General features: G+C 37.5%; 1 protein-coding gene across 1 annotated transcript; it reads left to right on the top strand.

Annotated features, from left to right (window-relative positions):
- The first annotated feature begins 7,758 nt into the window (after positions 1 to 7,758).
- On the top strand, positions 7,759 to 15,951 carry LOC149015705 (neuronal acetylcholine receptor subunit alpha-5). Its single transcript, XM_089156893.1, has 2 exons — positions 7,759 to 7,993; positions 15,691 to 15,951. Exons 1-2 carry the CDS (start codon positions 7,826 to 7,828, stop codon positions 15,736 to 15,738), a joined length of 216 nt encoding a protein of 71 aa, XP_089013019.1. The 5' UTR covers positions 7,759 to 7,825; the 3' UTR covers positions 15,739 to 15,951.
- The last annotated feature ends 526 nt before the right edge of the window (positions 15,952 to 16,477 follow it).

Genomic DNA, 16,477 nt, shown 5'->3' with positions numbered 1-16,477 from the left:
ATTCCACTCTTCTACAGGCTGGTCATCTTGTTACTGTATGTCGATGATATCATTTTAATTGGCAATAATTGCTCTCTTGTGTCTACTATAATTCAAAAACTTGGCACATAATTTGCCATGATAGATCTTGGTCGTTTGTATTCTTTTTTGGGCATTGAGGTGACCCAAATAGCAAAGGGAATGCTACTAAGTCAAACCAAGTATGCTCTTAATCTTCTTCACCGTACACGTATGACACATTGTAAACCTTGCACAACACCGATGGCACCAGGTTCTAAGATGTTTGCACATTGTGGTGATCCATTATCTGATTCTTTTGAATATCAATAAGTGGTTGGAGCTTTACAATATTTTACTATGACAAGGCCAGATCTTTCTTATGCTGTCAATCAAGTATGTCAACATATGCAAAGTCCAACCACTAATCATTATGATGCTGTCAAACGGATCTTAAGATATCTCAAACACACAGTTGGTGCTGGAATTACATTCAAACCTAGTTCTTTGTCTCTTATGGGTGCTTACACTGATGCAGATTGGGCTGCCTGCCCTGATACTAGATGCTCTACCAGTGGATTTTGTACATATCTTGGTGCTAACTTAATCTCTTGGTCATCAAAGAAACAACCAACTGTTTCTCGTTCCAGTGTGCTGAAGCTGAGTACAAATCCTTGGCTATTACAGTATCTAAACTATTATGGCTTTCGTATCTCTTGAAGGATTTACATATGGAGCTTTCGCCTCCTATACTAGTCTATTGTGATAATTTGTCTGCTACACAAATGGCAGCAAACCCAGTTCTCCTCGCTCGAACAAAGCATGTTGAGGTGGATTACCACTTTTTCTATGATTTGGTTGTAAACCACAAAGTCCAAGTTCAGTTTGTATGTTCTGAAGCTCAAGTTGCTGACATTTTTACCAAAGGTCTACCGACAACAACTTTTCACCAACTACACTCCAAACTATTGTGGCTACCACCCCATAGATTTTTTTTTTTTTGGGGGGGGGGGGAGATGATAAACCAGAGTTTGAGTGAAAGACAAACTCTTTAGTTTAGAGTTTGAATTATATTTCACTTGGTTACTTAAGAGTTGGAATTCTGATCAAACTCTAAACTTAAGAGTTGCTATTCTGTTTAAGTTTGTTTCCTTGTATATCTCAACTTCCTATTCATGTAATAAATTATAAATACAATACTCAAGCTAACGTGAGTGCTTGAGCATTCAAACCAAATATTAGAATTATTTCAGAATCTGCCATGAAAATGTAATATTTGAAAACACTAACTATAGAACTCTTACATTTTATATATTTATAAATATTATAGTATTATATATTTAACTGTGATATTTGCAATGTTAAAACAATTGAAAGAAACTATAGTACAACTAAACCGTGTTGGTTTGTACATAATCATTCATGAACATGCAGATGGATGTCGAGTTGATGAGATTGCACAAAAAACAATTGTATGTTTTCCTTCATTTTGAATTTATTTTTTAATCAAAAAACTAGTCAGCTAATTTTTTTTTTCAAATAAAATCAAGCATAATAATATGTGTATGATATGTATATTTTATATGTTAATTGCAGAAGAAAAAAATAAAGGAAAATAAAGCAGAAATTGATGCTTCTCAAGGCAATGGCAAGAGTAATAATTGGGACACCGACATCTTTTCTCAAGTGTTAAAGAAAGATAAACGTAGATGCATTCAAGGGCTAGGATTGGGAGTTAGGCTTGCCTCTAAGGAAAATAGAAGAGAAGATGATCCAAAACAAGTTACTTTCCTGAAAATAAAGTTAATATGTTAGAAGCTCAAATCACCAGGATTTTATCGATTGTTAAACAATCAAATCCAGGTTGTCCGATGGAAGATTTTTCATTTGAGGAATAGGTAATGTTACTAAAATTTTATCAATCTTTAAAGCCTATTTTATTCCTAAAACTTTATGATTCTTATTTTTATTGATTTTGCAAATATTGTATCCCTGTGATAGGGGCTTATTCGCTTTAATAGTCATGAATAAAATCACTCTTCTAGTAACAATGATGTATCTTGTTCTCATGAAGGTAATGTGATACTCTAAGCTATGGGTTTCTTATGAATTTTTGTTACAACATTATTAATTGTTATTTATTTATATTGATTTTTGATAATTTATTAAGAAGTTGATTCAACCACCGCAGAGTTCCACATAGCATAAAGCATAGAGGCTTGGATTGATTAGTTGATTCTAGTATTTTTTTTTAAGTACAATTTGAACTTTAACACAAACCTTTAATCTAGATTTAAGTTTTAGTTTGCAGTTATTCCAATTTGAGTTAGTTGGATGACAAATAACTTATTTCTTTTTTTAATTTTTAGTTGATGAGTATGGATTTCAGAGGACAATGAATCTAGTTAATATCTATATATATATATATTGTTTCCATATATTTGTTGTGAAGAAATGTATATATATACTAATCATTGTCTATATATGTTATAGCATTTATAAAGAGTTTGTAGTTATAGATTTTATAGGACAATCCACACTAATATCGGTACTAATTAAAGGTGTCGATTCGGTATGGTATCGGTAATTTGGTACGGTATTGAATTTGAAAACATCATACCGAAACCATACCGTACTGAATTTATACGGTATGGTATGAAAACGGTAATAATTCGGTTTAAAAAAGGTACGGTATGAAAACGGTAATAATTCGGTATGAAAAAACGGCACGGTTCGATATACGGTTCGGTTTTGTTATGGTTTTGTTAAGGTATGAAAATCGGTATAAGAATGGTAAACCTTATATCAAAAGGGATCAAAATGAATCAAAACCAACTCTCTGTTTCTACCCAATTCCCTATTCTTTCGCCTTCCTATTCTTCCTTTAAAACCTTTCTTTTCATTCCCAATAACCTGCAACTACAGAATCTGTTAAGGAGAAAATGCTATTTGAAATTTTTGCACGCCATTAATTAATTAACAGGTTAATTAATTAACCCTCCTCTTCAAATTATTTTTTCTAAGCTTAAGATTAATTTCATCCCATTTCAAAACTAGATTTTCCCTTTTCTGACATGTTTCTCGTGCAATGTAATGGAACATTAAGTCCCATAGATTAAACAGAGGAATATGAAAAAGCGAACAGGGGGTAGAAGATAACAAAAATCACAAATTTTAAGTTCTCCTTATCTCTTTCCAATGCTTACATATTACAAGGTGAAGAATCATTTTCGTATGTCTAAATCGTAAAGGAAGAGAGAAATCAGATTAAAAACAAAAACCGTTGCACTTCCCTAATCTAATTCCTCGAAGAAGAGGTAAGCAGAAGTAGTTACAGGGCAAAGAAAGAAGTTAAAACTTGAAAATCAAATCAAATCAAATCTCAGAAGGGTCAAATCGAATCAAAACCACAAGGCTCCTGCGTTTTTTCAGAATGGGTATGAGTTCCCCAGAGATATGAGCATTCACAAAGCGATCCAAACCTCCAAACAACTTCCTACCGATGAATAGATCAGGCAACTGGAGCTGATTAGTTGAGAATAGAATTGGATTCATTAAATCAAAGAGAAAAAAATTTCGATAGCATCATGGAGATAAAGATTTACCCCTGGTGTTGATTGTAGTTCTTTTTGTCGAACTACCTTTTGCCACAAGACTAACCACCATCTGCAAGTCTACAACACAACTCGCAAATGCCATCCCTAGTGAATCCAACTCAAAACACATGATGGTAGTATTCAACAGAAAGAAGATGGTAATCTCTCCCTTGTTTGTCTCTCTTTTCTTGTTCTAGGTTTTTCTCTTTTTCTGAATCGAACTGAAGATTGAAATGAAGAGATTGCAGATAGGGTTACGTTATAAGTCTAAAGTAAAACTATAGAAATAACCCCCAATATTCGATATTCAGTAAACGGTAAAACGGTACGGTATTCGGTACATTCAGACGGTATACCGCCTAAAACCGTTTTTGTACCGTACCGAATTTCAAAATTCGGTTTCGGTATATACTGCGAATTTGAAATGGTACGGTATGGCACGATTTAAGCGGTGCGGTTTCGATATCGGTAAATGGTTTCGTTATCGAATTGACACCCTTAATACTAATAGATGACATGTGGATGCATTTGCGGAATAAATATATAGCTACATCTTCACACGTATAGCATTGTAACAGAAACATTCGTAGTTAATATATCAAAGTTATAGATTAGCCATGGAAATGTCAGTCGCTACAATGTGTGTACCAAGAAGTGAGATGCAAAATCATCCGCAACTAAAAGATATATAGCCATGGAAACATCTTGCGCTACAATATGTGTAGTTAGAAGTTAGCCGTAGAACATCCATATTTATACTTTTCATAGCTATTGGGTAGCCGCGGTATCATCTACAGTTATACTTTCCGCAGCAGGAGGATATATAACCATGGAATTATCTGTCGTTATAATATGTGTAGGTAGAAGTTAGATGTGGAAACATCCATTGTTATATTTTTCATAGCTATAGGGTAGCCGCATAAACATTGCATTTATATTTTCTGTAGCTAGATGATATATAACCGCAAAAATATTCGTTGCTTCAATATGTATAGCTAGAAGTTGGATGTGGAAACATATGCAACTAACACCGTAGCTATAGATATAACAAAAACACCCATAACTAAAAAACCATAACTATGGACAACATTGTACATGCAATATTTTATGTGTAGCTATTGTGTTTGCGACGAAGCTTGTTGTGACAGATTGTAAACCGCATGTAATCCATAGCTATAGGCTATTACTGCGGATTTCTTTACATTGTATTACGAAAATTGCACGGTTATATGCGCTTTTTGTTGTAGTGTATAGCCTTAAAGATCGACAAGCAATTACTAGGGGTGTGGAGAGACCATATAGACTTTTTGACACCATTTGCCATTGATATAGGGTACCCATTAGGATGAGTTGTGCATTGCAATATTCCAAACATGGATAGACAAAGCAGCACAGTTCCACTCCTCAAGACCAAGCCCACACCCCTCCCTTAGGCTTTTGGTCTGCAAATGGATTTCCAAGAAACCCCGTATCCCCTCCTTTGTCATTACCCCCTCTCCATAAAAACCTAACCATGGCACTTTCTAAATGGTTAATAATCACTTTAGGAAAGGAGTTGGCATTCATTCAGTAGGAGACCTGTTATCGACGTATTTCTTAGCCATTCATGGCCAAAGAACTGGTTCTTGAACCAGCCCCAATTGGCACATCTAGGCCCAACTGAAATCTTGCTTGCCGAGAAGGTACAAAAGGATAAAACCTCCCTTTAGCATGAGACTTGGCGGAAATGCTCCACGTGGCGGATTCGCATTAAATGCATCCAGGATCTCGTTATCCCCTTGCGGATGGCAGGAACTTCGCACACTCAAAGCCTCTCTCGAGCCCTGAGACACCAGCTTGATTGGCCCCTCTTTGTAGACTTCGGTCACATCAGCAGAAGGATATGGCATTATCTCTTGCTGACAGGATGTTCTGACGGCTAAGATCAGCCTCGCTGGCCGCATCATCGGCACGTCATTTTTGGAAGCCATCTTCACCGTTCACCTTTCCATTGAGAAACCTACTCATGGCTTGAGGCCACCCAAAGGCTAAAGATTCTTTATAAATAGCGATTGATGACACAGGTAAAGGGGGGGCTCTCCAGCCATTACTCACTTTCTTAACTCCACCAAGAACATTCCCTCCATTAAGCTCTTGCATCCTCCTTGAACATTTATTCTTCTAGGAGTGATTCACAATTTCTTCTTCAAGGACTGACTTAATCATTGGAGGTGACTTCCCGTCCTCAGAGGCGGCCCACTCTCATCTCTTCTTTGATCTCAGGGACAAGGTTTGAATCAAGAGCGGACCAGAGAGCTAAGGCATTATTTCTCCACACCAATAAGACCAAATTCATAAGACCTGCTTTGATATGTGTCAGAAGCCTTGTAACAGAGAGAGTTTTGTTGTTCCATGAACTAAGCTGTTGCTCAACTTGTTAAGGAGACTATTAAAGTCTTGGCTGCAAAGTGACTTGCAAAAGATTGGAACTCCCGAGTACTTAACTGGCAAGGAACTATAGATCACTTGGATTCTAATCACTTGCTAGGGGTACACGAGACAAACCGACCATTTCCTTTAATTCACCAAGTAAGGGTGCAATCGATGATGAGGCTGCATGAGAGGTATTCTAATGGTTGCAATTTTCAAACGATAGTTACTCCAAATGTTAAAAGAATGTCTATTCAATTGCAAGGGATAAAAGGAGTTGCACAAGATATGTAGTAGAGTCATATGAATTTGAGATACACGCTAAACCCTATTCTTGTAATACATCTATAAAAAACAGAGACCAACTTGATGGTAGACCTGTAAATGGATAGCCGAAATCCGCCTCCGAATTTGCATTCGTATTCGTTTATGGGTATCCGTATCCAAAAATTTTCTTACCGGAAAATACATGTATCCGTCCGCTAAGCAACCGGATTCGGATTCGGAATTGTTTATCGGATTGGATAATATCCGGATAAATTTTTATCCGGATAGAGTAATGTATTTAGCATTCTTTCTTTAAAAATAGATGATAATCGGATTCGGATAGCGGTATTCGGTAATCGGGAATTAGAAATTTATAATAAAAAATGTAAAAAAGTGACAATTATCAATCAATAATCGGATATTTTATCGGATCGGATTATTATCGGATATTTGATAAAGTTTCGGGATTCGGATGCATTCTCTAAATTTTATGCGGATTTGCTAATCGGATTCGGATTCGGATATTGGTGTATCCGAGCCGAATCCGGTCCGTTTCCGGGCCTACTTGATGGTAACTTTTTTTTTTTTTTTTTTTTTTAAAAAGAACACTTTTCGGTGGACTCCAACCAACCATTGAGCCAAGGCCTGAATTATTTCACATTTACATTTAAGTCCAGTCAATTCAAGAAATAAGAGTAAAGAAGTTATAGAAAAATCTTTGAAATTTATCAAATCTACAATAAATTTAAGAAAAACTATTGGGTAGAACCTACAATTAACTTGAGGCATTAAGGTAATTTAAAATTATGAAATTATATAATCATAACTTCATGAAATTTGTGAAGTGTAATTTTTTGCAAATTCAAGAGACATTTTGAGATGTCTTTAGGACCTGTTTGGTTACATGAATCCAGAGATTTCAAATATCTAGATTCACAAATGAGAGATTTATACTAGTTTGGTTGTGTGAATCCCTGGATTCATGAAATCTAGAGATTCATCTTTTTACCCTACAAACGTGAATTTGTAGATTCATGGGTATGAGGTGAAATCTAGAAATTTCATCCGTACTATAAAAACGTTAAATATTTGAACCATGAATCCAAAAATATTTTTTTATGATGAATCTACATATTTCATTCCAAAGATTTAGGCTAACTAAGCAGTTAATTTTAGGAACCATGACTCCATGTATTTGAAATCTATAAATTTCATATCTCTAGATTTTTTAAATCTCCAAACTCAAGTAACCAAACTGCCTTTAACAATTTGATATATTCTTGGTGTGTATGTGCTTGTTGCTATTTATTTTGGAGTATCCTTATAATATTCATATATAAAATAAAAAATTAAACCGGGTTGAACTTGATGGTGGCCTGACTAATAATTGGCAAACAAATAGAAAACAAACCCGTGCCTTAACAGGTTCAGCCAAGTTTTTTCAACCTGGCCCAAAAGCAAAGAGGCCCCTATTTAGGATAGAAAACTTTCACCAGCGCGAGCGAGACACCGAGAGAGCGAAAGAGCGAGAGAGCGGAAGGTCAGAAGCAGCGAAGATGGGTGGAGGCATGGAAGTGAACAAGAACAGACACATAGAAGACTGGAACGCAGCAAGGGAGAATTTGGAGCACAATTTCCGGTGGACTCGCCGTAACTTAGCTCTGGTTGGCATCTTCGGCATCGCTCTTCCAGTCCTCGTCTACAAAGGGATCGTCAAGGAATTCGTGAGTAACGCACACTCTGATTCACTCTCTTTTTTTTAATCCTAAGTTTCCTTCTGTAATCTTGGTTTAGTTAGATATTTCTTTTATTACCCACATTCAATCTGATGCTTTTTTCTTCATGTTTCATTGACCTAATTTTCTTGGTTTATTTCCCAACCTGCCTCGTCAACACAAATTTTAATTAAGATTTAGCTGATTCATTGTAATCGGCATTTTAGTTTTACGTGTTTCTGATTCTCTTTGTTTGGTGGGCTCGTAATTTCTATTTGGAATCGTACGAGTTTGTGTTGATTTTTCATTTTGTGCCGAATGGATTCGGTGAAGTTTTTTCCGGTAATGTTTATTTTGGCAAGAAGCAGGACCTCGTATTGAATTGCCAAATTCCAGCTGATTTAACAAATGAATCATGAAATGTTTCTATAGCAAACGATTTGAATGGGAAAGTGGTTCGCATGTGATCTCTTCGACCTTTTCTTCTTTGAGGTCCCCTTCAATGAAAGACTGAAAATTCATTCTTACAAGACGAACTTACTGTACTTCCTTGGTGAATCGAATACTTGTTATATTCTTCACAAGAGGTTTCAGTTGAAGGATCATAGTTCTCATACTACCAAGGCAATCTTAGGTTGTGATCAGACACGTTGTTCTCTAGGGTTGCATACACAAAAGTGAGGGGGTTAGATGTACTTAATGTAAGGTTGGATCTTTTAGTGGGGGTTATATGTGAATTAATTTCTATACTTATTATAGAAGTGGGTTTATATTAATATAAAAGATAGAAAGAGGTAAGATATAAGGTAAAAACATATTTTGTAGTCTAACCCATTCTCTTCACAGTACCTTGTTCTCTTCTAGACTGAAAATAGATAATGTGGTAGCTTTTTGTTGCTTTAGGAACCCCCTACAAAGTCAGCAGCAGCGGTTTCAGCTCCTCTTTCAGACATATGTAGCCTGTAGGAATAATACATATGTAAGAATATAGGGTTTTGAAAATCTCAACCTTACAAAGTGCTTCGCTTCTAGTTCCTTCTGTCCTTGTATGCATTGACATGTCTGCTCTTCTTACATAACTCCCGAATGTGGACAATATCTGCAGCTCTTCATGTGTGCACCACTTTGCTGCTATGCTTATTCTTCTTTATACACCTTAGTTGGTTTCCCCCTTTTGTGATTGTCAGTTCTCTATGACCTTCTGCAAATCATCCACCTCCTTATTCTGCTACTCTGGAGCAGTGGCTGTATTCGTAGCTTCTCTTTTTTCCTATTTTCTTCATAGTTCTCTTGTTTTATCCATTTTGCCTCATTTTTTTTCTCCCCTCCTTTTCCTGACTGATTTTGTGATCTAGGCACCTAGACAACATGGTGGCCACTCAGCTAGGCCCTACGAAACCACCTTAGTGTGACTAGCCAAAGTCTTTGCAGCGATGGCAAGAATAGACTTACAATAGAAGTTCCAATGAAGAGTTAATTTCATTCATTATGTTTTAGAAGAAAGGCAAGAAATAGAGTGATGAACAACCACCCAAGAACAAAAACAAGATCTATTTTAATGACAGATCATCCTTAGCATATAACTTCAAAAAATCCCTTTCTTTACCCTTTTCTTTAGAGATCTATTCGTATCTATTTTTAGTGAGATGTGGCGTCCTTCTATGACAGAGGGATAGTTTGCGTCTCCTGAGAAGTGCCTAGACTCCCGACTAAAGATTGCCAACTACCTAGGTTCTCTTCTTGAGGGGCTCAAAAAATGATTCCTGCCTTCTCAGAATAACTTTTATGAATCACACCCCCCCCCCAAAAAAAAAAAAGGAAAAAAAGAAAAAAGAAAAAAGGCCAACTGATTCATTTGTCTTTCGAAGAATTGAGTTCACATGTAGTCCTCAGATAGTTCGCAGATTCAGAATGTCTTTCGGTCATGAAATTCTGCAATCACCACCATACTGAATAAGGTGATGTAGCAAGAAATTGCCTTTTTGCATAACTACTGAAAAAACAGATCGAATTGGCTCTCCAAAGTTCTCTCCACAACATTGTTTCATCTTCTGCTGTAGATTTGTCTAAGAATGATCCCTTTCTCATCTAAGGTCTTCCATCCAAACTCTATCAACCCTGGTGGCATTATGGGTTTCAATACCTCATGTCTTTAAGACATGCTAATTGTAAGTAATGGCCATCTTTACTGTTTAGTACCTTGAAAATGCTGTACAGCCCTAAGAATGTCAATCAGTACATTTTGGTTCTGTACAGGGCACATATGCCCCATGCCAAGTTGGATCAGGTATCTCATACTGATGCTGTGCCAAATTGGTTTTAGTATTATTTGGCACAAATTAAAACTGGTAGTTGAGTCCAATATCAGTTCAATATGGTTTCATTTCGGTATCACTGCCTACACTGATTACATACTGATACCAACTCAGTACGTTTATCACATATTGATTCTGTACCAAATTATTCGGTATTGGTAATCTGGCAGTACAAGGTACACATGGACACCCTTAAGTGGTTCTCATGTTTTCTTTTTCTTTAATGCTCAGATGGAAACATTAAATTTTCAAGGAACACAGATGACATCATTACATGCAGTCCACTAATGCAAATGATTTGTGTTTGATTCACATCAATCCTCCAGTTTTTAGCTCCTTCCTTCCATCTGTTAAATTATGTTAAGGTCTACCCTGATTATGTTTTCTGAAACTTAATGATATAAAACCTTAATGCTATGCAAAACTACCTTTTTCTATGTTTGGATGCCATTAGAATCCAACATTTTGACTTTGCTTCATATTTGTTGATGGATGACATCTGTTGTAACTTGTTTTGTCTTTTAATTCTTTGGTTTATGTTTTTTGCTGATGATGTTGTTTTGGTAGATGAAACACAAATTTGGATTAATACCAAGTTAGAGTCGAGCAAATTACATATAGAGCCCTTGGATTTGCAATCAATTATGTCCAATTGCACCCCAATTGTTAAGGATTAAAGTTAAATGATGATGTCACCACCAAACAAAAATTTGATATATCAATTTTACCTTTCTTATTCAAGTGTTTTCTACAATACCAAATTTACCATTATCCCTATAGTCTATTCTCTCTTGTCTCCCTTGTCTCGTTCTTCGACCTTCTCTGTCCTTAGGTTGGCAGCTCCAGCCTCCCCAGTCCCCTTTCTTGTTTCAGCTATCATCATGGGAAAAAAAAATGAAACAGAGGAATTTTTGGCCACCCGTGGCAAGCCTTCCATTACTAGGATTTTGAAGCAAAGCATTGTGAGGGTTCACATCAATGCAAAGTGGTCCAATTTGTTAGGCGTGATGAATCCTTACCAAAACTAGTCAATATGATGTAAGCATGAAATTCCTTAGCCCAAACCCTAATTTGAGCTCCAAGGCCCAACCAATATGGCACAACTAGGGGCTGGCCGAACCCCTTTAGGGGCAGTTTGTTCATTTCCCCCTCTTAGTTTGTTAATTATTTTAATTTTATTTTTGAGTCCAAATCCGTGTTTAATTCCTTGTTTGAGTCACTCAAGTGAGTTCTAGTGTGACGGGGAATCTATTTTACATAAAGATTCTTTATGGATAGTTAGGTCTTTTAGTGCAAGTTAAATTCCTTAATTTGTTTATTTAGTTGTAAGAGGATCCAAGTCTACATAGGAAATGTCAGTTGAGTTGGTCTTTATTTTACTAGTTTGGTCTAAGTCTCTCCCTCCTTATGTAAAGCTATACATAAGCCCTCTCCTCATTGTAAACTTAGACTGAGTTAAATACAAGGAATCTGAGATTTGATTGTCGCCTTCTTGGGAGGGCCACAGTTAAGTATTTTGAGTGATCTTTTTCTAGTCCAGCTTCTTCTTCCAATCTACAACATCAGTTCAGTAAGAACAGCAGTCTCACAAGTAAGTACAGCAGTCCCCATCCCCTTCCCGTTCCTCCTCTGTCACTTGCAGCCCTTCCCCCACCCCTTCCCTTCCTTGCACAGCCCCAAGAAATCCTCCTCCACCATCGCAGCCTCAAGAAACCCTCTCTCCACCCATTGCAGCACCACAGAATTCATCCCCATCTCCCCGTAACCCTTGTGGCACCCTCTCCCCCTAATCTCTCTCGGTTCCCTCACTTTTCCCTCTGTGTCTTGCGGCAGGTCTGAAAATAGAAAACAGATAAGAAAAGAAAGAAAAAGAGACGAAGAAAAGGAAAAGAGAGAGAAGAAAGAAAGAAGAGAATCAAGAAAAACTGCCCAAGAATCATTCAAGACCCAAGAAACCTCTTCCAAGATTCCCAAGAACCTACCCAAGATCATCCCAAAACCCTCCCATATCCAACTGCAGACTTCCTTGCCACCCTAAAGTAAGTCTGGGTACCCCCTAAACACTCCATATTAATTTTGGGGTACCTCAAAATCATCCCATAGGAATTTGTTAAAACTCTAACATCTCACAGACACTACCCTTAGCAACCCTAGATCATCCTGTTTCTTTGTTATCCTCACATCAACTTATTAGATTTTGTTAAACCTTGGGACATCCCAAAACCTACCAGTAACAAATTATCCATCCGATTCTAATTTGATAATTCCTTGCTGGTTCAACGAAAGGATTCTGCGCTAACCCTAAATTCTAGGGGAATATTTCAACAAACTCTAACCCTAGAATTGGGTTACATCACAAGACGTTAGCATTCAGGATATGCTGGAGAGCTTTTTCGTTTGTGGGAAGGGGCTGGAGCAATTACTAGCTACCACCTAAATTCTGAACAAAACTATTCTACTATGAATAATGTTTTGTTGGATCTTAACGCGTTGCATTTCTTAGGTGAGGTTAGCTGCTGTCGATTTTACTTCCATTTCTCTCAAACCCAACCTGATTTCCTGATCCACAGTGGGTGATTCATCCAGGTTTCAGGGTTCAGGTGGAATCTGGATGATATCCAATCACTTCTGAACAATCCCATTACAGTTTCAATCAGGTCAGAATTGGTGGATCTGATTCGGATACCAGTTCCTTGTTTTAAAAACCCGTATTTCACTTCAATGAGGTATGATGATTAGTTGATAGTTTTGTCATGCCCCAGCCAAAGTTCACTGGAAGAGAGAGTCTCACTGCCAGTCAAGACCCCTTCCAAGCAGTGCTTGGGTAAAGTTCTAAAAACTCCTGCGAATTGCCCATTAACTTCGACACCCATAAAATAGAAACAGATTTGGTAGCTACATTTTATTCTTATGATACCTACCGGGAACTTGGCTCCTGCAAGTTTGGAATTCTTGAATCTTTTTGATGAATCAGCATTGGTCATGGCTGATTGGATACTGATTATGATTTTCAGAAGCATGTACGTATGTCGAGCTGTAGCCTTTCAGATTTTGTTGGTGTTGTAAAACACGAGGCAAGAGAGTAGAAAGGAAGCGCCATCTATCACCTTCGCCAGAAACCCATGAAAACTCATGCCTGAGATTTGGGTATGAGCTGCAGCACCTCCTTAAATGACATATTCATTGTAGTTGTCCTCAGAACATTGTGGATCCTTGGATCTGAAGAATACTCAAACCATTGAGGTCTCAGAGTTGTTGATTGAAGTGGGTTCTCTGCAACCTCTTTTGCAATGTGAGTAGAGACACCATGAACTTTGTTCAAACCAGAGGAAGAAGACAAAGACAAGCTATCATCATGGCTTCTTTTCAGAAACCCACAAGCAAAAGCTTCGGTGTCACAGAACCTGGTTTGAAAGTCTGAGAAGCATACAAAAGAATAGAAGTGATGTGAACAGAGACCTCCCCTTGGCCGAACCCTAAGTGGGGCCCCCTAGGTGGCTTCAAGAAGCCCCCTCGAGCTGGCCGAACTCCCTGGTGGGGATATTTAGGGCATTGGCAGCCCTCTTTTATTGTTGGAATTATTTCTAGAGTTTGAGTCGGTTTTACTTCTCAATTTGAGCTGTCTTTGAATTGGTTAGGTTGTGGATAAGATAAGACTTTTTGTACAAAGAGGGTTCCTATCTTTTAGGAGTCTACTTTTAATTAGAAGAAGTCTTTTAAGTAGTAGGTGGTTGAGTGCCCTATGGAGTAATTTTTCAACTGAACGTCCTTGGATAGAGTCTTAAGTTTGTTAGTCTTTTATTTTCAGCATGTCTTTAATTGCTTAGATTCCAATTCAAGAGTCCAGATTATGTGGTAGGATCCTTGTCTGTTAAGGAATCCCACATAGTGTTAAGACTCTTTTTGTAGGTTATAAGTAAGCCTATTGTTTCTTTGTAATCTCAAGTTTGATTGAATAAAATTAAGAGTCCCTGTCGAACACAGGGTCGTGGTTCTCTTTGGGAGGGCCACGGCGTATTTTGAATAGTTTTTCAGCTACAATCAACAGCTAATCTCCATTCACAGCAGCTATTAGTCCTCTGCAGAAGCTCCTAACAAGTTAGTGAATACCCCAGCCCCACTTCCCTCTTATTCCCTGCCCGTGTAAGCCTCCCCTACCCCTGCCCTTCATCTCCAGCCCCTACCCTGCCCCTTCTGTCCTGCCCTCTTAAGAAAATCCCCTCCCCTTTTCTGCTGCATCTCAACAGCAGCCTTCTCCACCCCGATGACCACCCTGTCCCTCTCCCCTAACCCCTGTGAACACCTCCCAGCCCCTCCCCCATCTTCCCCCTACCCTATGGCTCCCCCATTCTCCCCCCATTTGGCTTCTTTTTCCTTGCAGCAACAGAAGTACCCCTTCCCTGTTGAACCCCAATTTGCCACCCTCTTTGCCTCCTCTCTCCCTCCTACTTTGATTGCAAATCACTCCTAACCCCATCACTACTCTCAATTTCATCTAAACCCTAGCTCTTTTAGATATTATGCACTTCATCTTCTTTCTCTAAATTTCTGCAAATTATTATTTTGAACTTCTGAAACCTAAATTTACTGCAATTCAGACCCTCTCATATGTTGCAGAATCATTAAATAAGATCTGAAGAGTCAAGGCAGCAAGCACAGCCCTCTCCCACCCTAGCAACACCCCTAAACCCTAGTTTTCAGATTTTTGTTAAAATTTCGTATCTGAGTTAAACATTACATCAGCGTTTTAGAGTTGTAGAACAATACACTCTAGACTAACCTTTTGCTTTGTTGGAATTCCTGGGCAACCCTTAGTTTTGGGGAAATCTCACTACTACCCCTAACCCTGAAACTGGCATAAGAAGGTACAACAAGAAACAAAAGCAAGATAGTTGGAATCAACACTATTAACAAAGTTAGATTGAGATGTAAAAAAGATGATCGACGATGTTGATGATGATCTAGATTCTTACTGGTTTGAATTCTGAAGCCAAAATGGTATTGATGGTTATCCATTTTCTTCCATAATATGTGACCTCATTTTCTTTCGAGAGGCCCTTAAATGCCCTTGTACGGAGTAGTGATTTACCATATTGAAGGAACTAGAAGAAATAGGGTTGGACCTAAGATTAGGCCTTGTATGTGGTATGGCTTCAAATTGAGTTACATGGAAAGCAAGGATTCATGTAGCCGACCTTATTTAGTTGGGACAAGGCTCTTTGGTGGTGGTTGTTATTTGTTCGAGCATTATGCTGGTTTTGCAAATGTAATATGCATCCTAAGAGTCAGTTTCCTTTCTTTTCTGGTTTGGTAAACTATTTATTTCATAGTCATCTTTTAACTTTTGGCTATTGTGTTTTAATGGTTTTTCTTTATGAAATCTGGTGACAGCATCTGCAAGATGAGGAATATCGGAGGCCACCAAGGAAATTCCTGTGAGGATATGTAAAAGTTCTCTACAATAACCAAGTACTGTTGGACTAGAAAATGTTTCAGCTGCCATCTTGATAGCAGTTAGTACTTGTTTTTTTTTCTGCTGATTGTGCTCTGTAACTTGGTATCTAAATTTCTTGGGTTTTGTGTTTAAGAGAAGTTGATTGCTACCTAATTCATAATCTCCACTTTATTATAATGCGAATCAATTTTTTTTCCTTCCGCCATTGTGATAATTTGGAATTAGTGATTTTTGTGCAGCTTGTAGGAGAGGGAAAATGATGTTAAATTTACAACTTTCAAAATGATTTTATAACCAACATGAAAATATTATAAATCTGGTTACTAGTTCTTCTTAGGAAACGAATCTCTTGAACCTGAGGTGGAGAAGATTACATGAGAAACGCATGACCATCTACAATGGGGTGCTTCAGTGTAATTAATTGCTCTTTTTTTATTTAAATTTTTTTGGTAGGAAATTCTTTATCTTGTTAGCTATTGAGGTGTCTTGACTTTGACTTTTAAATATATTCTTATGAGGCTATGAAAAGAAAATCCGTTAAGTAATAAAAAATTTAGCTCAGATTCTAGTGATTAAGTTGTCACTTAATCACTAGAATTATTGATGAATATTGTTCATTTTTGCCATCTTGAGGCGTCTGCCAAGGGGACCCACTCTTCTTATTTATTTGTGCTTTGTGCTGAGGTTCTCACTTCACACATTAAAATATGAAGTCTTCAACTT

Source organism: Hakea prostrata, chromosome 5 (assembly GCF_041222555.1).
Source record: "Hakea prostrata isolate BN-2017 chromosome 5, UWA_Hpros_2, whole genome shotgun sequence".
Taxonomy (NCBI): domain Eukaryota; kingdom Viridiplantae; phylum Streptophyta; class Magnoliopsida; order Proteales; family Proteaceae; genus Hakea; species Hakea prostrata.
The sequence above is the reverse complement of the archived record's forward strand: the minus strand, read 5'-3'. Positions and strand labels throughout refer to the sequence as shown.